We start from the raw sequence: 23,529 nt of genomic DNA, 5'->3' as shown, positions 1-23,529 counted from the left end.
TTTCCGGCAGCTCAACTGGGACGAGGTCGGCATCAAGATCAACGGCCGCTGGCTCAATCACCTGCGCTTTGCCGATGACATCGTGCTGATAGGCTGTTCGGCGGGCGATGTACAGCAGCGGCTTGACCAGCTCAACCAGGCTGGTGCCCGGTTCGGCCTCAAAATCAATCTGGCCAAAACTAAGTGGATGCGCAACGATCAGGTGGCCGACACCACCCTCCATGTCGACCAGCATCAGCTCCAGCAAGTAGATAGCTATATCTACTTGGGCCAGGAGCTGACCACCGACCATAAGATTGGCTGAGAACTGGCACGACGACGCCGAGCAGCCTGGGTCAGCTTCGGCTCAATTGCCGAGACGGCCAACAACAGAGCCATTGACCCGTACATCAGGGCTGCCCTATTCAACAGCACCGTCCTGCCGGCCATGCTCTATGGGGCCGAGACCTGGACAATGACGGCGGCCGACCGGCTAAAGCTGGCCGTGACTGAACGCGCAATCGAGCGCCGCATGATCGGGGTCCAACAGACCGACCACGTCCGCAACGAGCAGTTGCGGGCCATGACCAGGGTGGACGACGCGGTGGACCTGGCCAACAAGGCCAAGAAGCGCTGGGCCGGGCACCTGATGCGGCGGACGGACGAAAGATGGACGCGCGAAGTCACCGTCTGGTTGCCGATCGATATCAAGCGGCCACGCGGACGCCCTGCAACACGATGGCGCGACTCGCTACGACAAGATCTGGGACACAATTGGATGAGGCTCGCCCAGGACCGACAGACCTGGGCAGATCGTTGTGGTCTGCGCTGACCACTTTTGGCCGGCGAAGACAGACCGATTCTGGATTCTGGAACATGTTAAAGCACATGTGAAGTATTTGATTATTCAATATTACATTTAGCTAACTAAAGTTAATATATTTTAAATTTCATAAATTGCTACTTCATCATTACAAATGACAAATATATAACACTTTATTTTAAGGTGACGTGGTTACACACTGCCACGTGTACTTACTATAGTAATACAAGTAAAGTATGCATAATTACAAGTAACTAACCCTAAAGGCGGCCGCACACCGGACGCGCAGCTCAGCGCCGCGTCGCGCCACGTCTAGGACAACTCTCACCTGAAAATCAGATAACATCAGCAATTTTCTGATTTCTGTAACTAAATATAAAACTAAATGTATTTTGCAGCACAGGGTGAAGTCCGTATATACATTAACTACGATTTGAGACACATACATGTTAATTTAATATAAAACTACGTAAATGGCGCTCTGTGGCGCGGCAGGATTTTGAACACGGTCCTGAGCCGCCGCGGACAGACGGCGAAAGGCGCCGCCGGTGTGTGTACTCTCATAGAGAATAATGTGTTCGAATTTAAAAGACGTGGCGCTGCGCGGCGCGCCGCCGAGCTACGCTTCCGGTGTGCGACCCCTTAAGCCAAACCCTAACCGTAACTTTAATATTACTCAGTACTTATTTGAGTAAGTACAATGTAACTACGTCACCTTAAAATAAAGGGTTACACTTTATTTTAAGGTGTCATTGTTAGTGTAATTATATATTTAAGTACCGAGTAATATTAAGTAACGTACGTACTATAGGGTTAGGGTAGGATTAGCATTTGGTTGAAGGTTAATTGCATGTAAGTATGCATCATTTACTGTTATTACTATGGTAAGTACATGTAACATATGTAACAAAGACAAGTGTTACCAAATAAAGTGTTACCATATATTATACACAACACAAGCTTCAACAGAAATTGCGTTTAAGTACATTTTAGTTTATTATAAATGCTTGTCAGTATATTCAACACTAAACTTTTACCATATTTCAAAAGACATTAGAAGTAATTATGAAATTACGTATCAAGATGTACTTAAATAAACTTAAAGTTTACCAAATTGCATTTAATATAAATTTAAACTATAATACATTTTCACTTAATAGCAATTAAGTGTCTGGAAAATTACTTTCAGTTTGCATTTTCTTAAAAAAAAAATTTTTCAAGTATATTATTTCCATAATAAGTACTCTTTTTAAAAGTATACTAAAGTGTAAAAAAAAAAAAAAAAAACTTGCATTGAAAACCTCCATAAACAAGGTGTTGCATGTAATGTCGTCTGCTGTCTCCTGCTTGATTGTTGTTAGGTTGTCATGAACTTGCACCTCAAACTACTCAATATTCTTGATCGTGTGCGCAACTGTCTGCCTTGTCATCTGGAATATGTATTGCGATGTCTAATAGTCGGTACATCAGCACTTGGAATGTCAAATACTTTTGCTCTGATCAGAATTTTGATACTTTTCCCATTGTACCACACATTTATGTCTATCTATCTGTGTCCGCCTCTCTATCTCTGCGTCCCTCTCCATCCTTCAGCATTAAGCCGAGAGTCCACAATCAAAGTGGGCATGAACTTCTTGGACCAGGAGAAATGCTCTTCCAAATGCCACAGTGACATTTTAGCTCAAAAGCTCCCTAGAAAGATTATTAGAGTGGGATGACAACATGAACCAAACCTTCCCACTGTTTGCTTACAAAAAAGCTCCATGTTTGATCATCTCCTATTGTCACGCTGCAGGAGAGATGCGACATATTTTTTTGCATCCTTTTTCTCAATTCACAAAAAGGTGCACAAAATGTGAGCTTCTACAAGGAAAAGTTTAATTAAGATTAAATTCCCTTCCAGGGTGTTTTATTGGCATCTAGTTTAGATAGAATTGACAACCGGGTGTCACGCTGTGTTTTCACAGTCTCAGTTGCTTGGTTTCTTAATTAGCTGTTTGGTATTTCAGGTGAAGGGGTGTCATATTAGCAGAACGTGTGATGAATTTACACAAGCTACTTGTCTAACCTGCTCTTCTCTGAATATACCCCTTAATAAATGAAGCAACTGTATTTGTTGCACACTTTTTTTTTTTTATAACGCTTCAGAGAGCAAGAAATAGAACTTTTAAAGGCTTACTTCACTGATTTGCAACCAGAATTGATACAATGTCAGAAGTATTTAAATTAAAATGTGCACTCTCTTTCTGTGTTACCTGCACCGATTTATCCCTGTTTATGTGTCAGCAAAAGTATTTTGAGAGCGCCAGTGCTTTCGTAAAAACTACAGACCATACTTCCGCATTTTTGTATCCCAATGCATTATGGGTGTTGGAGTTTTCCTAAACCTTTTTGGTAAAAGGGAACGTCATAGCCATTTTTCTCTGTTTTCTCTAGTCATGTTGCACTTTTTTTATTTTTTTATTCCCTTTGTAATGCATAGACAGCAAAGTTTTAATAAAAGTCAATCTTGCCAGCGGTGAATTACCCCTTTAAGTGCCGTTTGATCTTATTGAAGGATGTGCACTTAATGTGTTTCTAATAATGCCCCTAAACACAACCGGTCAGCAGCAGAATTGAAAGCCTTAAAGCCATTGTACTGAAACAAAATTGAGTTCTACCACTAAATTAAAATGACCATAATCTGTAAATTATTTTTACTCTGTATAGATTTAAAAACCATTAATCAATCAATCATGGAACAGCTTTGAAGGTATTTCAGTCTGAACAGATCTTCCTTGATGAATAATTTATATAATCTTAAATAAACAAATAGATTATTTAAATTAAATACATATAAATAAATTATTTATTTATTTATAAAGAATTTATTTATTTAATTTATGCATTTATATATTTATTTATTTATTTATTTATTTTTATAAATAAAACTTAAAATCAAACATTTTATTGTCTTATTTAAATTTTTCCAGTCAAAACTGTTGTTTTTATGTCAAAATGTTATATTAAATAAATGTAAATTAATTTATTTACCTATTAATTTATGTATTTTTTTCATTTATTCTATCTATCTATCTAATATATTTATTTATTTATAAAGAATTTATTTAATTATGCATTTATTTATTTTAATAAATAAAACTTAAAATCAAAAATTTTATCTTATTTAAATTTTTCCAGTCAAAACTGTTGTTTTTTTCTGAAGTTACTGAATAAATAATATTATATTAAATAATTGTAAGTGTATTTATTTACCAATACATTCATGTATGTTTATTAATTTATTGTTTATCTCTCTATATATCTGTCTAGAAGTGTCAGAGGAAACATGTCAGCCTACATAAAGCTATAAGGTTGAGCCCCACTGATCTCAAATGATCCTTCCCAATTTTCTTGAACGAGTTGAATTGGATCATACTAATTACAGAAAGGCTTTATGATTATTAAGTTGTTAGTAGTTATTCAATAATCATGTTTATTCTGACTGAAAGTGTCTGTTGAGCTGCATTGTAAGGATGCTGTTCACAAGATTGTTAGAGGTGCCCTCAGCATCCGCAGAGACTCTGCACAGCTGTTGGACTTGAGGGCATTTTTGGGCACCCTGCAGGCCTGAGCCAAGATCATTGCTGGTAAAGGGCACAGACGGATACATGGAAAACCTGAAAGGTTGACTGGATAGTAGGTGTGTATGTATACTGTGTGTATTGACATGGCTGGCCTTTACCGCTGCCAGTGTTTGTGTGTTTCCCTCTAGACGCTCCACTGCCCACTCAGCCATATGGCCTTCCTGACCACAAGCCAAAGCTGATTGTGACCCATGACTGGACTCTCTAATGTGGCTGAGAAGACGCAGCACACGCACACATCACGAGAGTAGTGTATTTTTATAGTTTGCTTCCAGGTGCAGACAGCGACACTTATTTCTAATTTGTGCTTTGAATCGTTTGTTTGTTTTCTATTCTTTTTTTTTTCCCCAGCTGTCACCGCCCGTGGCTTCGCTGTTCCCCCCCGTGTCATGAAATATTCATTAGTTTGCTTCCTCTGTCACCTTATATTCCTTGCTGAATCATTAACACTCATTACTCTTGAGCATTGGATATTTAAATCAGGCAGATGGGCTTTTTACCCTTACAGAAAACTACTGTGGTCGTACCATGGCACTCAATGATTACCATATTAATATACCATGGTATTTAGGTTTGTATTTCAAATACCATGGTACTTTTTTTAATCAAATTGCTAATTTTTTTTTTCGTGTGTACATGTTTTTCTATCCCGTGGGGACTTAAACCTGAATGCACACAGACTTACGGGGCCTCGTGTCACTGTGGGGACCTAAATTGAGGTCCCCATGGGTTTACAAGCTTATAAATCATACAGAATGAGTTTTTTTGAAAGTTTTGTGTGATGGATAGGGTTAGTGTAAGGGGACAGAATATACAGTTTGTACAGTATGAAAACCATTAAGTCTATGTAGAGTCCTCACAAAGATAGTGAACCAGACGTGGACGCGTGCGCATGTGCGTGTGAGTGTGTGTTTTCAAATTGCTAATTGGCATAGGATGTTCACATTTTAACATTGTTCACATTGTATTTTAACATTATATTGCACAGAGATGGCTCATGAGACATAGGGACTTCAGGGATATGTTTTAGTTTTAACTTTGTCTTGGATGTTTTTCCTAAAATCTTATGTAACACTATAAATGTCTTTACTGTCACTTTTAATCAATTTAATGCATCCTTGCTGAATAAACTATTAATTTAATTTAACTGACCCCAAACTTTTGAACAATAGTGTATTGTCTACAGCTATTGCATATATTATAAGTTGACATTTTGATAGTATAGCCTACTCTCTAGCTTTGAAGTGTAAGTGTCTAATAAAGGGAATAAGATAATTCTCTCCAAATCTGTGACATTCACATACGTCAGATGTAATTAAAAATCTAGGAAAAGTTGAGAAATCTTATGTAAAAAAAAAAGAAAAAAAAAAAGTTCCAAGCAGAGTTAAGAGAGCTGCGTGTGTGTGTGTGTGTGTGTACCCGCCGGGACCGTGCGATATGAGACATTGGTGAGCGGCGGGTGTCTGGTCAGGCCACAAGAGAGACGCCAACACGTCCCTCTGCCTGGCCTGTTCCGTTCCAGCAGTTCAAACATGACTTTTGTCCCAGAGCCTGGGGGAGTCCAGGAACATTTGCGGGAGGTAAATGTCACATTTGAATATGATTGATCAGCCCTCTGTGCGAAAGTGGCTGAGAATTAAGATAAGATGAATCCGAAATTACTACACGAAGGGAGGGGACAGGATGATATTTGCATGGTTGTGGTGCTGAAAATTGATTATTTTTTGTTTTTGAAGATTCAAGATGCTTGATGTTGTTGTTATCGTCATGCATTAAATTACAAGGTGGATGAATAATTTTTCTGAACTCAAAGCTGGGGTCTTTTTTGGTTGTTGTCCCGCTTCCCTCAAGGGGTGTGGGTGTTTCAGTCAAGCTGAAAGAAGTGTTGTAATTGAGGACCCTAGCGAGTCGACGCATTAGACCAGTAATCTCCCATCAGATATTGCAGGACACATGAGCAACCCTGAATTAAAGAGGATTTGTGTTTGTAGCATCTGCAGTGACTGTGGAATTAGATGCCATAGAGAGAGTCAAAGCTTTTGATTAGCTTAAATATTTTATGCTAGATGAATGTGTTTTTGGCTGTGTGCCAGTGTGAGGTGAGAAAAGATGAAGCGAGCTTGCTGATATGTCTTAAAATGGCGTGCTGGAGGCGGTCAAGCTGTGGCTGGAGGAGTGTGTGTAGGAGGGATTGTGTGTGTGCGTGTGTGGTCATCGAGGTGTAAATGAAACCACTCTGACCCATGAGGTGAAAATGAACTAGGTGTTCTTGGCTTGTTGTATTGTCTGGTTTTGGCTTTTTCCGCCTCTGTGTTTATCATTCGTGCACTTTCTCCCTCTGGTTTCCTTTAGCCAAATCCCGGCTGGATCAGTCACACCTCTAGAGTGTTGACCGGATTCCTGTACAACCGTTTTGAAGAGCTTAAGAGGATTTTGGGATTCTCCCTGTGTTCCCAACCACCTTCCACATTAGTGCAAAATATTACAATTTCAATTTTTATGTGTTGCTTATTAGACCTTGCTTAATATGCATTCCGTAATGTTTCAGGCAGTCTTTACTGTTTCTGTTGCGTATGACAAATTTGTTGCATCCTTGGCATTGATTGCATTAGCATTATTCTTCTTCTATGGCCAGGTCAGTTTGTAACAGTTTGGAGGGAATCTTGCCGAGAAAGTTAGCTAAAATCAAATTGTTTTACATTTCAAATGTTTTGGGTCAGTAATTTTTTTTTAAATGTATTTTGTAAAAAAAAAAAAAAAAAATATACAGAAAAGATGCATACAATTTATTGAAAGTGACTGTAAAGGCATTTGTATTTTGAACTTTCTATTCGTCAAAGAAAAAACATTTCCACAAAAATACTAAGCTGCACAACTGTTTAAAACATTGATAATAATAATAAGAAGAAATGTTTCTTGAGCAGCAACTCGGCATATTAAAATGATTTCTGAAGGATTATGTGACGCTGAAGACTGGAAATAACGATGCTGAAAATTCAGCTTTGATCACAGGAATAAATTGCATTTTAAAATATATTCAAATAGAAAACAGTTATTTAAAATTGTCAAAATATTTCACAATATTACAGTTTTACAGTATATTTGATCAAATAAATGCAGCCTAGGTGAGCATTAGAGACATTTTTCAAAAACTTGCTGACCCAAAACTTTTGCACGGTAGTGTCAATGTTTGTGTTTCTGGTCTCAGAGATGATAGAGAGAGGAACTATTGTTTAAAGGTAGTAAACAAATCATTAGTAAGCAGTGCAACAATCCCCTATAAAGGATGAATGGGTAGATTTTATTTATTTTCAACAAAGGCATTTTCCAGACATGCTGATAACATCCAAGATAACAATATGTCCCTTCTTCTTCTTCTTCTTTGTTTTTTATTAATGTCTTTGATGTCTTCTAATTCAAAGCCTTCTAGTTGTTTCTTGTTTCGTCAAAGTTTCTAAAACATTTGGGTTTGTGAAAATTGACTTTAAGATTGTCAGCTTTGTTTTGTCTCGGTAAGGTCACCGTGATCTTTCATTAGACATGACATCCTTTACTCAAAATCTGACCTTTCTATTGTGCGAAAAATAACAAAACTGGTTTTTAGATCCAAGTCAAAGCAACTTTGAGGTAGCTGTCTTTCATCTATGGTTAAGAGAAATTTAATTGCTGGGGTTAATTGGAGGTCTTCCCCATTAGAAATGTAGGCTATTGTGAGTTTGAGGAGCCCATGTTGAAGACTGGAATCGCTCAGTAATGATATGCACTGATTGGGATTCCTTGTCTTTCTCTCTCTCTCAGATTAAAAAAAAAACCTCCCTAATGATGGATTTTCTCATCAGATCTGTGTCTTCGGATGCTTCCCTCTCTCCCATCCCTTTTCTCTTTGGAATATCAAAGGATCTAATCTCCATGGAAATCTTTCCGAACGTTTCCTTGGTAACCATGGAGTTTCACATGGCTTAGATTCTCTTTTTTTCTCTCATTTTTTAATTTATAACTTTTATCTTTGGAGGTTGTGAAAGTGATATAGTTCGTGAAGTAGCCTTCGTGAAAATGAGCAAAAATGTCAGTAGCCTATTATTGGATATCCACTATTTGGTGTAGCATCTCCTGGAAAGGATAAAAGTGCTAGAGCCTCTTACAGTAAAATGTCAGATGTTTGATGCACACTTTGGGAAGATTGTGGACAACGTAATGAAAAGGTACCATGCAAGATCTGTTCCCTAAAATGTACTTTTATCTTGTCCTATGTGAAATATGAACACCTGTGTTATACCTTATCTTGGATTATTTCTGTTGTCCCTTAGAGCATCTGGGTTGTTACATTCATCATGGAGAGTGATTCTACCATTTTCCAGCAAATAAGAAATTGTCTCTTTATTGATGGTCTGAAACAGACATTTCTCAATCGTTCCTTAGTCATACTGCCCATTTTTCACTATTAGTGTAGTTGCAAGTCCTCCTTTTTTTTTTTTAAGAAATGACAAAGGGGACCTGCCAAACCTGTGAACTTCTCCTTCAAGATAACGCATGCAAATTTCAGCTTTCCTTCTTGTTTCCTGCCAGGGGATTTTCGGCCAGACCTGTAATGAAATTTAGGGGCAGTGGACTGTGAGTTTGGAGTCTCAGGAGCTCGGGGGAGCTTAGAGGAGGACCAGAACCATTTAGCTTAAGGAAATGGCTTTGACAAAAGACCGAACACTGACACATCACTCGGGTCACTGATTTACAAGGAAAGGCCAATTGAATGTATTTAGCCAGCGCAAATAGGCCACACTAATCTGAGAAAGCAAGTTTCTTCGAACAAAGTTGTTTGTGATCAAAGACAGTGCTTTGTGCGCAAAGTTTTATTATGGAGTCTTTGTGATGTTGAAGCGTCGACTTGTGGTAAAGAAAGGACTGGGAGAAATGTATTCCATGTTGTTTGTGTGATACATCAAAGCTCATATATTCCTAAAAGGGATGCGCCATTATCGATAACTGATAATTCTTTATATTTGAAAGCCAATAACGATATATTGGCCGATAAATCCAAATTTTTATATAATTTTTGAGAGCCTGATTACAAATACAAAAGTCATTAAAAGACATGTCCCAAGCACTTCAACATAAATCAAACGAAAAAAAGTACAGTAGCATAGTTTGAACCAATTTAAGTTTTAAAATAAATTTTACACTACTAGGGCCAATTTACCGTACCAAAAGAATAAATCAATTTGAATCATATTTCAAGTAATTCAAAACCATCATGGCAAACCGTGCGCATAAGAGGTGTCTCAGCTAAAGGAAAGAATCCATTATTTATTGGCTTTAAGATATCAGCCAAATCTTCTTATCGGACCGATAACGATAACATTAAAAACGAACATATATCGACCGATACCGATATGGTGTCCGATATATTGTGCATCCCTAATTCCTAATTGTAAAGCAATCAGAGAGTCTGGCCACTCTCTATTTACAAGCATTAACTTCCTTGAAGGCGGGTACTCTGTTGAAGTTTAAAACTATTGAATCTGCCCAGAACCACTCTGGATCTGCCATAACCAATCGCTAACGTTTGGTCGTGACGTAACCCTACAACTCAAACTAGCGCACGACCTCAACGTCATCGTTCTCAGCCACTCCCTCTGTTCGCTGATTGGACCGGTAAAAATTTGCCTGGAGAAAGCCCACGAATATACCGCAAACCCAGACGGAGTACTGAAGGAAAAGGAAAATTGAGCGGAAGTACGTTAGGAGGGCGGAGCCAGGCTAGATGCAACGTGCAGAACTAGCAAAACATCTAAGCCTTATTTGGGTCTAGAATATCATAGATGGGGGGAAGTCTTTTGACTTGACTTTTGACCACCCAGAACACTAGTAGCCATCTAGAAATGCACTAAACACTATTTAGAACACCATAGAAACTGCACTTTCCTGGCAACCACCAACAAAACATTGCATTGTCTTCTAAAAATGTAGAATCTAGTTAATCTGTTAAACTGTAGCATATACTAATGTTTCTCCAAATACATCTATTTTCTACCTGTTTTGTCAAAATAATGATACATGTTTTTTTTTCTTGTTTTTTTTTCTTTTTTTTAAAGTGTCAAGATACTTGTCCAAGACCTTTGAACATATTTTTAGAGACTGGCAGATAATGGTGATGGTTGTCTACCACTGGTAAAAACACACTTGCTGTCTGTCCCCCGTATTTACAGTGACGTCTGACAGTTGTCCACCCCATAATCCTGTAGATTACTGTCATTAAAGGAGGAGGACAAGAGCAGGTGTCGAAAGAGAAGAGTTCCACTGGAGAGCAGAAGTCTATTGTGGAATATTAGGATATGATGTGTCTGGAGAAACTGAGTACTGGTTTAGACTGGGAGGTTTGTGTTTGCACAGAATGTGGATCCTCTGAAATGGTACATCTTGAAATAAATTAAATATTTTCTCAACGTTTTAAATCATTTTAAGGGTGTTTCAGGGCAGCAGCTAAAAGGTTATTAGTGTTGCATCAGAAATGTATCAATTCTTACTTAAATTGAAACACAAAGTCCACACTAGTTTGCAAATAACTCTGAACTTTATTCAGCTGTGCCATTTGTTCTTCAGGCAGAACTTAGCTAGGTAACTAGGCGGCTGTAAGCTCTCTGTAAAGTAATGCATAGTCGCATAATTGCCTATGACGTTTACCCTCAATGATCCAATAGCAGCCTTCAAATACTTGAGCAAAAGTTGTTAAAATACTGTGATTTTCAGTTTATCCTTCATTCCAACTTCTTTTACCTGACATAACTAATGGTAAAAATAAGTTTCCATTAAAATCAGTAATACTTAATCATGAATGACATAATAGGTATTTTTATATGTAAATAACATTCAGAAACTTTATTTGAAATTATAATGTTTTCTCTCTTAAAATGTAAGCTGTGTGTATCATTGTTATATATGTCTAAATAATTGAAGTCTGTCAGGTAAAACGAGCTTATTGATGCAGTTCAGTCAGTCTGCTATTTTATTCCAACCGTTACTCCTGATCGGAGGCTTCCATAAATATTTAGTTTATGCATAGAGTTGCGCTTCAACTAAGTTTAATGGTGCAACGCAAGAATATTTAGTAGTGTGTAACTTAGTGCCTATATATGTCAAAACTAGGCTAAGTTGTAATTTATGCAACCGGCCCCAGGTTACTAGTGTTTTTTGGAAAGTTGCTTGGAGGTCACTGTTTAAAGGGATAGTTTAAAGTTTAAAGCGATAGTTCACCCAAAAATTTAAATTCTGTCATTAATTACTCGCCCTCATGTTTTTCCAAACCCGTAAGACTTTCGTTCATTTTCAGAACTTTTTTGAAGAAATCTGGAATTTAGGCTTTTATTCACATGTAATCATTCATCAGTGCACATCAGTTGTGGTAAACGGAAGCTCAAGCAGGTTTGCTTGATGTGCGAGAACCAATGAGGTTCGTTCTCGTGTTACGCAGCACTTTTAAACTTCTGCAAGAACCAATGAGGTTAATTCTCGTGTTACGCAGTACGTTTGAGCTTCCTCAAGAACCAATGAGGTTCATTCTCATGTGACGCATCATGTTTGAACTTCCACAAGAACCAATGAGATTCATTCTTGTGTTACGCAGCACGTTTGAGCTTCTTCAAGAACCAATGAGGTTCATTCTCATGTGACGCAGCATGTTTGAACTTCCACAAGAACCAATGAGATTCATTCTTGTGTAACGCAACACGTTTGAGCTTCAGCAAGAACCAATGAGGTTCATTCTTGTTACGCAGCACGTTAGAGCTTTCTCAAGAACCAATGAGGTTCATTCTCATGTTACGCAACACGTTTGAGATTTCTCAAGAACCAATGAGGGTTCATTCTTGTGTTACGCAACACGTTTGAGCTTCAGCAAGAACCAATGAGGTTCATTCTTGTTACGCAGCACGTTAGAGCTTTCTCAAGAACCAATGAGGTTCATTCTCATGTTACGCAACACGTTTGAGATTTCTCAAGAACCAGTGAGGTTCATTCTCGTGTTACGCAACACGTTTGAGCTTCAGCAAGAACCAATGAGGTTCATTCTCGTGTTACGCAGCACATTTGAGCTTCCGCAAGAACCAATGAGGTTCATTCTCGTGTGACGCAGCATGTTTGAACTTCCACAAGAACCAATGAGATTCATTCTTGTGTAACGCAACACGTTTGAGCTTCAGCAAGAACCAATGAGGTTCATTCTTGTTACGCAGCACGTTAGAGCTTTCTCAAGAACCAATGAGGTTCATTCTCATGTTACGCAACACGTTTGAGATTTCTCAAGAACCAATGAGGGTTCATTCTTGTGTTACGCAACACGTTTGAGCTTCAGCAAGAACCAATGAGGTTCATTCTCGTGTTACGCAGCACATTTGAGCTTCCGCAAGAACCAATGAGGTTCATTCTCGTGTGACGCAACACGTTTGAGCTTCAGCAAGAACCAATGAGGTTCATTCTCGTGTGACGCAACACGTTTGAGCTTCCGCAAGAACCAATGAGGTTCATTCTCGTGTTACGCAACACATTTGAGCTTCAGCAAGAACCAATGAGGTTCATTCTCATGTGACGCAGCACATTTGAGCTTCAGCAAGAACCAATGAGGTTCATTCTCGTGTGACGCAACACGTTTGAGCTTCAGCAAGAACCAATGAGGTTCATTCTCGTGTTACGCAACACATTTGAGCTTCAGCAAGAACCAATGAGGTTCATTCTCGTGTGACGCAGCACATTTGAGCTTCAGCAAGAACCAATGAGGTTCATTCTCGTGTGACGCAGCACATTTGAGCTTCAGCAAGAACCAATGAGGTTCATTCTCGTGTGACGCAACACATTTGAGCTTCCGCAAGAACCAATGAGGTTCATTCTCGTGTGACGCAGCACGTTTGAGCTTCCTCAAGAACCAATGAGAATTTTCATTTTTGGGTGAACTATCCCTTTAAGCCTTATCAAGCACCACTAATAACTGTATATCTCTGATAGATTTCTTTCTGATTGATCTTTGACATTTTTACTTAAGATGATATCACCACTGGGAATCTCCTTCACAGAGGAAAGATATTAGTTCTGAAAAGCAGTTTAGACATGATTAGGCTATTCATCTCAAACGACAACAAATCCATGAAGTATGGAAGATCAGGGGATCACCCATCTACATAATTGATTTTAATAACAAAGACAGGAACTGTTCCAGAATCAACACTTCAGAAATGTGCTGACCTTTTTCATAGATGTGTGGTTTGGTGCTGTTCTTTATACATTCATCTCTTTATAGCACTTTCAGCCCACAATGAATGCACCGCGGTTGCCCAAGACAAAGCGTTGCGTTGTATGTGTGTGCGAGAGGCTGGTGACATCAAAACGGTTTAGAAACAGTACATTTGTACTTTGGGCCATGAGGTCTTCTTTAGTCCTAAATTTATCCTAAACACTTTTGTTTATTTTTCTGAAAGCATGCTGTGTATTTTTGGAAAGGGTTTTCCTTTCCAAACTTGACGTTCCATCAGATGTTTGTCCCCAGGCAAGGAACTTACCAAAGAAAAGAAAACACTCATCCGTTCTCACATGAAAACCTGTGGCGTGTGACAGGAATAAAGCTATATAAATACATCAATAATGTTTTATTTCTCACAGACATTCTCTGTTGGTGGTCGCCAGATTGACCTTCTGTTTCCTTTTTTACTTTCTGTTTGTGTTTGAGAGAGATTTTGGTATCTTTTTGTTATCAGTGTTTGTTCCCTTGTAAGAAATAAAAAATAAATAAGGATATATATATAAAACATCACAACAATTTTTAATAACTGGTTCTAACATACCCTGTACACACTATCGATGTTTCTTTTGCAGAAGAAAAACAACACCTTACGAAATGCAGGGCCAGTTTGAATTGCAATGGAGGGACGTCCCAGACAATCTTAAAGCTACTCAATCACCAAGCCAAATATTTGATGGGCTTCTCCAGCAGTCACCGCAGGGGCCTTTTCTCCTTGTCACTCATGTCTTTTTCGTAAATAGCATGGAGTCTCTCTCCGCGCCTTATCTTTATTCTCTCCTGAGATATGCCATCCCTGGAGACACTGAAGATAGTGGGGATATTTTATGGCAGTGGTCCATCGCTATAAAAGAGTCTTTCTCCTTGAAGGAGAAATATGGCATTTTGTTATTTAGTTTATATCTTTTTTTTTCTTTTTTTTTCTGCAGGGTAAATGTGTGATCTGTGAAAAATGGTAATTGGTTGCACGATCAAGTTCGACAAGAGAAAACATTTATTGCTGTGAAGTTCCTCTTTTTAGCTCAAGAGACTAATTTACACTACCATTCAAAATGTTGGGGTCAAAACATTTTTTACAGAAATTGTTACTTTTCTACAGCAACGATGCAGTCAGTTGATCAGAAGTGACAGTAAAGACATTTATAATGTTAAAACATATTTAATTGGAATTTAATGGAAGTATTTGAAAGTATTCTTTTTGAGATCTTTGACTTTTGATTGCAGATGTTGGTAGCGACATTTGAGATTACTAGGTTCTGTTTCTCAGAAAAACAACAGGATTTAATCTCCATTCAATCTCTTTGCTTTCTATGGGAAGCAGTGGAGATATTAAAGAGATCTCATTTGAAAATGTCCTTCATCAGGACTGTATTCTGAGTCCGTCATATGTATCATGTCTCTTTCGGTGTGTAACAAAGTACTATCATTTGACACATTTTCAGTAGGAAATTGCCCATTACTCCATCCAGATCAGTATTTCTGTGATTCTTTGAATGAATGAAAGCCTGGAAACAGATCTCAGAGCACTCACCGAGTTCAAGATCCTTTTCATAGTGTAGAAAGGCAATCCATGCCTACCATACCCTCTGCTACTGTTGAGAAGAAGAAAAGCGGAAGGCATTTCCATGCCCCGTTTTTCTCTCTCTATTTCTGTGAGTCTAGCGAGACTGAATCTATATGAGGGAACATTAATTAAAAGGATATACAGAGAAGAAGAGCAGTGCGAGATAGAACCTTTCCTCTTGAATTTGGATGAGAAATTTTGACAGCTTTTCATCTTCGTCTCTGGCTTACCCAGCCATCCCTCTTCTTTTCCTCTCCATCTGTTTTCTTTTCTTCTTAGAGTTTGCAATGGAGCCTTTTTGCTTCTCTATTTTTTCCTACATTCTCCCGTGTCATTAATTTTATCTACATTGTTTTTATACATGGATATCCCATATCTCACCTTGAAATGTCAGTCAACGCAGATAAAAAATTTTTTTTTTGACTTAGTAGTTATATGGACTACTTTTATGCTGTTTTTTGCTTTTTCTTTTTCGTCATTTTGGAGCTTGACAGACTCGGTTCTCATTCACTCGGTTCTCATTCACACAAAAGAGTTACTATTCTTTCAAATATTAGCCTAATATTGTGTAAAAATCTACCTTTTGTGCTCCGCAAAAGAAAGAAAATAATATGGTTTGGAATGAGGTGATTAAAATAATGACTGAATTTTCTTTTTGGGATGAACTATTCCTTTAAATCACATGTGCTTTGTACTACAGTGCTGAAGTAGGGTTGGCGGCAGTAGAGCTCAGCTGGGTTTCAGATAGTAAAACTGCCATACAAGTTCTCCAAAGTGTAATATATATTTTTATGAAAGTTCAGATTTTGATAAAAGTATTATAACGGAATGAAAGAGCTACTAATGCCATAAAGAGCTGTGAGGTAAATCTTTTTAAGTACACAATCTTAAACCTTTGACTTTTCCACAGTTTTATATACTATATTTAGGTTGATTGGTTTGGCTCAACTACTTATTGAGGAGTTTTGGGAAACTCTTTGGAGAAAAATATGAAATACAAACCCAGACCTCTATGAAAGGGGATGATAACTCTGTAGGTCTGCATTAGTAGGTAAATGTAAAATATTGGAACAATAGCTGATTCTTTGAGGGAAAGAGTATTGATTATATGATGATGGTGGATATGAAACTTCTTGCCCTTCAGCTTTATTTTGATTGCAGAGTGTCACATGAGACTGTGAGCTGGTTAATTATCTACAATCAATAGTTCAGCCATAAACCAATTAGAACATTCCTCTAGGGAGACCAAGACAATACACTTATGGATTATGCATCAGCATTTTAAGTTGCACTAGACAGACTTTTAAAAAAGCCCAAACTTCTAATAATGATAAATTAGCCGGCCTTTTTTTTTATTTTTTTTTTAAGTGTAGATCCTTACACAAACAATCGGCCCAGTTTTGTTACCTAAGAGTTTGAATCAATAACTCAACAGACATTCCTTTTTCAGGTCTTGAGGGACTGGATCTCAAACAGTATAGCATGGATACATTGTTTATGATATTGGGATATTAATAGCGTTACGTAATCCCCCAGCTTCCAGTCCCTTCTGTCTCCTGTCTCTGTTTACGGCCCCAGTCCTCCAGCTCTGTTCGTGACAGCACACGTCAATCATCTGTCAGATGGAGAATAGCGCCGTTTCAAGGTTCAGATCAGGCCTTTTGCCTTTTCAGACTTTGAATTTCTTTGTGATTTAAATTGTAGGAGCAGAATGTATGCTAATGCTAAAGGCAAGGCAATGAGGAGTTATTCAGGTAAAAATGAATGTGTTTTTATAATTTTAAAAGAGAATTTTGGTCATAATATAGACTTAAATCTATCAGAATTAAATTAGACATAACAGCCTGACTGTCATACAGGTGTTGAAAGCCTTTGTCTGTCAGAAACAGATGGTGGGAGAACAGAGACGTCCCTGATGTCCCAGAACATCTAGACAACTAAACATACATCCTTTAATGTCAGCTGCTAATTTTGCTTCAGTCTCTTTTTGGAGGGGAGCAGTTGTTCGACTTTTTGTTTGTGATTTCTACAAACTAATTTATCTAAATATAATCCCTGTCCAACCTGGTGATCAATCATCTTTATATTTTTGCACTTCAAACCATTTCTGATTTACATATTCAACACTTCACTTTAAAATATTCATCAGCTTAATGAATATTGATGTAACATTTGACTACTTTTAACTACACCCTGCCTGAAGGGAAAGCAACACATGCTGGCTACAGTTCGGACACATCAGCAATTGGTTTCTTAAGGGTTTGGAAAGAATACAATTATCAAATTGGGATGCATTTAGGAAGCCTTTGATAAATGTATTTTACATGCATGCTTTTGGTAGATGCTGATATCCACAATGTAGAGTGAATTCAGGTGTATTGGGATACTTTTTGGCAATGAAATGAGTGTGGAAAAAGTGTCCCAATCAAACTGAATTTGACAGCATCCCAAAGTGAGCCTCTTTTCTTTTCTTTTTTCTTTTTTTTGTGGTATATTCCTGGTTTAAAAATGCCTGTTTCAATTAGTGTGATTTAGTGCTCGTAAGATTTTAATGAAAATATCACAAGACAGATTTGTCTCAATAGGAGGTTTAACAACTCTTTTGGGGGCTCCTTAAATTTGATTGAAATGAAGCAAGCTTTGCTAGCTTTGATGAGAAGTGTGCTTGTGTGTGTTCAGGATGAGTGTTAAAGTCAGTGAGTAATAAGGGTGAAAACTGAGAATAGGAAGGAGGAAGAGTGGGTGGATCAGCGCTTTAATCTTAGTGTCTGTGGATGACCCGCTCTTAGCTTTTCAACTTTTCATTTTATTTGCTCTCTCTCTCTCTCTCTCTCTCTCTCTCTCTCTCTCTCTCTCTCTCTCTCTCTCTCTCTCTCTCTCTCTCTCGCTCTCTCGCTCTCTCTATCCTCTCTCTCTCTCCCTCTTCCAATCTTTCTCTTGATTTTCGATAATATAAAGCTAGCCAGCCATTATCACACAATAAATCCCAGCATAAACTGAAATAAATGATTAAATGCACGTTAACTATTAATTAGAGTTCAAATTATTATAAGGCTGTCGATATGGATGGATGGATGGATGGATGGATGGATGGATAGAAGGAATTTTTTTTAGAAATAATTTATTCCTGTAATGGCAAAGCTGATTTTTCAGCATCATTACAATTTTCACCAGTCTTCAGTGTCACATGATCCTTCAGAAATCATTCTAATATGCTAATTAATTTCATGCTAATGATTCATATTTTTGTGTAAACTATGATATACAATAAGAAAGTTCAAAAGAACAGCATTTATTTAACATAGAAGTCTTTAGTGCATTATAAATGTCTTTACTGTCACTTTTGAAGTTTATCCTTCCTGGATAAAAGTATTTATTTCTTAAACATAAAAAAAAATCCTAAACTTTTGTGTATTTCAGCTTGTTTTTTTTCTATGTGGTTGGATTGAAAGGTTGGATTTTTTTACTTTTTATTCAAAAAAAAGAAATCTTTTATCTTTCTGTCTCTTAGGAAAGGAAATTATGTGCGCATCCATTTCTAGAGATCTACCGAGGCGGGATGATCCACTATATGAGTCCGCTGGCTCGGCAGGGGGATTTCTATGTTCCTGAAGTTAGAGAGGCCCAAAGATGGTTACTGGGAAAAGAGTCTGAAGAGGACAGGAGGACGGACATCACAGGTATACTAATTATGGCTTTCCTATTGATGCTTTCTTATCTAAAGTAACTCACAGTACACCAATTAAAGGAATACAAGTTTAGCAAAGGCATACTATTGATTATCTACATATTTATTTTGGCTAAGAACTGCCCATTTAGACAGGAAGAGACATGTAAGCTACCAAACATAGTTTCTTTGGTTTGACAATGACGTAAGTAGAGACTTTTTGGCTCCCATTAAAGATTTTTAACCCTCCCACTAATAGTAGATATACTCAATTTAACAAGTTCACATTTAGTCTGCCCAGTGTATTTCAATGGTTGACATTTCACAAGAAAGTGTTTTAATAGGCATTAACTACCACCTTATGGAGTTTTGATGTGGTTGTCATATTGGCTGAACTCACCTACACCTGCTCTAGTGATAATGAGACACAATCTGTGTGTGTGTGAATGGCGTATTGCCCTGGTCAGACTAAAGCCTAGAGGTACCGCCGAGCAAATATGAAACACAGGTGAGCTGTTTGTGAGGGGTGTGTTGTCCACACCAGCTGTCCTGTCCCAGTGATGCCTGTTACACCTGTTAGTCTGTTACCTTGAAACAAACACATAATGATAACTATAATATATGATAGAGGAAGAAGATTAAAGCAGAGAAGACGGAAGATGAAAGGACTGCTGGTTTATTGGGTCTTAATGTGCTGCTAAATTTAATATGTTTTACAGCATGTCTCATTCCTACTGTCCTGTTCAAGTGCACGTTTGATCTTCCAACGGGACACACAGACCCTCAAAACTAGCACAAAGTTAATTGCTATTGGCTTATAACTTTAGAATCTAACACGAAATCGTCTGAATCAGAAAACGTTGAAAATGCTCTATAAATGTATTTATCAGAAATAAATATTGCTAAATACACTCACCTAAAGGATTATTAGGATCACCTGTTCAATTTCTCATTAATGCAATTATCTAATCAACCAATCACATGGCAGTTGCTTCAATGCATTTAGGGGTGTGGTCCTGGTCAAGACAATCTCCTGAACTCCAAACTGAATGTCAGAATGGGAAAGAAAGGTGATTTAAGCAATTTTGAGCGTGGCATGGTTGTTGGTGCCAGACGGGCCGGTCTGAGTATTTCACAATCTGCTCAGTTACTGGGATTTTGACGCACAACCATTTCTAGGGTTTACAAAGAATGGTGTGAAAAGGGAAAAACATCCAGTATGCGGCAGTCCTGTGGGCGAAAATGCCTTGTTGATGCTAGAGGTCAGAGGAGAATGGGCCGACTGATTCAAGCTGATAGAAGAGCAACTTTGACTGAAATAACCACTCGTTACAACCGAGGTATGCAGCAAAGCATTTGTGAAGCCACAACACGCACAACCTTGAGGCGGATGGGCTACAACAGCAGAAGACCCCACCGGGTACCACTCATCTCCACTACAAATAGGAAAAAGAGGCTACAATTTGCACGAGCTCACCAAAATTGGACAGTTGAAGACTGGAAAAATGTTGCCTGGTCTGATGAGTCTCGATTTCTGTTGAGACATTCAGATGGTAGAGTCAGAATTTGGCGCAAACAGAATGAGAACATGGATCCATCATGCCTTGTTACCACTGTGCAGGCTGGTGGTGGTGGTGTAATGGTGTGGGGGATGTTTTCTTGGCACACTTTAGGCCCCTTAGTGCCAATTGGGCATCGTTTAAATGCCACGGCCTACCTGAGCATTGTTTCTGACCATGTCCATCCCTTTATGACCACCATGTACCCATCCTCTGATGGCTACTTCCAGCCGGATAATGCACCATGTCACAAAGCTCGAATCATTTCAAATTGGTTTCTTGAACATGACAATGAGTTCACTGACCTAAAATGGCCCCCACCGTCACCAGATCTCAACCCAATAGAGCATCTTTGGGATGTGGTGGAACGGGAGCTTCGTGCCCTGGATGTGCATCCCACAAATCTCCATCAACTGCATGATGCTATCCTATCAATATGGGCCAACATTTCTAAAGAATGCTTTCAGCACCTTGTTGAATCAATGCCACGTAGAATTAAGGCATTTCTGAAGGCAAAAGGGGGTCAAACACAGTATTAGTATGGTGTTCCTAATAATACTTTAGGTGAGTGTATATTGGTAACACTTTACGATGAGGTTCAATTTATTAACATTAGTTAACATGAAGTAACAATGAAAAATAGTTCTACATTATTTATTAATCTTAATTCATGTTAATCTCAACATTAATCCATTTTTAAGATCAAAAGTTGTATCTGTCAACATTAGTGTGCTAGCATGAACATTTTTATTAACTAGCATTAACAAAGGTTAATAAATGTTAGAATATATTGTGCATTGTTAGTTAATGCATTAACTAATGTTGACAAATGAAACATAATAAAGTGTTACTAATATTTTCAATATTGGCTTATAAGCACCATAAATAAAATACTGGTTCTATAAGTGTTTTAGGAATAAGTTAAAGTGATAGTTCATCCAAAAATAAAAAAATGTCATCAGTTTGTCTTTCTTTTTTTTTTACTTCTCATTCTGTGGAAGTCAAAGAGGTCCAATGTGATTTTTGACCCAATTTAATTTAATTGTTTGGACAAAAACAGTATATAGTAATTCAGTCATTCTTTTTTTTTTTTTTTTTTTTTTTTTGGTCTTCCGCAGTAGAATGAAAATAAAATGTCATGATGACAGTATTTGTAATATTTACATGTATGCATTTGGAAGACGTTTTTATCAAAAGTAACTTGCATGGCATTCAAGCTACACATTTTTTCAGTTCATGCATTTCCTGGGTTTCAAACCCATGACCTTGGCATGTTTTCATGGCAAAAGTTTAGTAATCCTTTAGTGATTTGTCGAACACAATTTAATAAATTCAAGGAGCACATTTTTATTACGCGAAGCACTTTGTCTTTTACCATTGAATGTGTGTGTGTGTGCCACTCAAACCAGCAACAGTTAAGGAGCAAACAATCATCAGACTGTACTTTGCTGTTTGGTGATCATTCAGCATCAAACCATGATAACAGTATCAAACTGATGTGTCAGAGGTGAATATACAGTATGTAGGTTATAAAGCTTTTTAGGTTTCTTCTCATCATGTAAGCGCATGTTATCACTTTGAGTAAACCAATGAAAAAAAAAACTGAAAATACGAATATTTACAGAGGACTGTAGTATAAACCAATTGTAATGCTGAAAATAATGCTGTATGAACAATTTATGTTAAATATTAGGGGTGTAACGAGACCCTCATGTCACGATTTGATATCACGATACTGAACTCCTGATACGATATTATGGCGATTCTCCTAGAAATATGGTCTTTTTTTTTACTGTTGATTAAAATGATAAATCTGATATTAAATTGTGGGTGTAAATGAATAGGCTTGGACTTAGTGCTGGTAACCCAATGCACACCAGAATAAAAATATTCATGATTCTGAAGCTGAAAATACACAATTATTTTAGACGAAAATGTTTGCACTCTGACACTGACTAGATATATTAAAAATAATGTAAGCCACTTTTTACTGGTAACATCAGACATTTGGCATTATCAGGACCCACAAATATTCCCCCATTGTATTATTATACATTATATTCAACATTAGTAGTTTAATGTAGTACTGACACTAAAACTCTGAAAACACTCTCACAGTAATTTTTATTTTAGATGAACTATACACAATACATCGTCACTATCCACGATACATATTGTTGCATTTTTGTATTGCGATATATTGTGACACGATATATTGTTACACCCCTATTAAAAATGGTCTAAAAAATCTACAGGAAATTTGAGTCTGGAAACTCAATTCTGAAAATTGAGTTCCATATTGAAATGGAAAATGTGTATGAACCCTGGCTTTTACACGTGTATATCTGTCGGTTTTGTCTTCCTAGTAGCAATATAAACATGTCCTCATGATTTATTAGTGCACACAACAGTATTCTGAAAAAATTACGCTTTTTTTTTTTTTGTGAAATGGTTTTCAACTTTTAATGAGCAGAAGTCTGACAGCAGTGTGCCTGTAGTGACACAAAGTGCAGAGAACAGATGTGAACAGAAGAAAACAGATTTTCTAGTCCTTGATTGTGAAGTACTTCTGGTTGTCTCCGAGCAGATGTCTGCGCTGGGTTTAAAAATTACCAGGGATGTTTCACTGCAGTTGTAAAGTCAGAAATGACTGACCGTTTAATTATTAATATGCACTGTCATGAGTTAAATTGCAATAATTCACAAAAAAAAATAACTTAATGTCATGTTTCAGCGATGTGTCAGCTACGCATTTTTAAGCAGATATCGCAAATGATGTTGTCAAGTGATGTTTTAGTTGTCATGCGGAAGAAATCGCTGTGTTTTGCTGAAGTGAAGCTGACCTTGCTCAGATTTAAGCTTTCAGCATCTGTTCCCTGGTGAAAGATGCTGTTCACGAAACGGCTGCAAAATGAGTTTCGTCAAAGAGGCATATTGCACTGAAATGTGCTTTAAATGGCAGGGGCTGTGTGGGTGAAGTGCCGTCACATATGGGAAACCAAGGGGAATTGTAACACCTTACATTTCTTTA

At 37.7% G+C, this 23,529-nt stretch overlaps 1 protein-coding gene across 1 annotated transcript in view; it reads left to right on the top strand.

Moving 5' to 3' along the window:
- The window catches only part of tex264b (testis expressed 264, ER-phagy receptor b), a 50,257-nt gene that overhangs the window by 21,208 nt on the left and 5,520 nt on the right, over positions 1–23,529 (top strand). The window contains 1 exon segment of the mRNA XM_082155499.1: positions 18,784–18,952. Within this exon segment, the coding sequence (XP_082011625.1) occupies positions 18,784–18,952 (169 nt within the window).

Source organism: Leuciscus leuciscus (assembly GCF_965113295.1).
Source record: "Leuciscus leuciscus genome assembly, chromosome: 23".
Classification (NCBI taxonomy): domain Eukaryota; kingdom Metazoa; phylum Chordata; class Actinopteri; order Cypriniformes; family Leuciscidae; genus Leuciscus; species Leuciscus leuciscus.
This window is presented reverse-complemented; position numbering and strand designations above follow the sequence as displayed.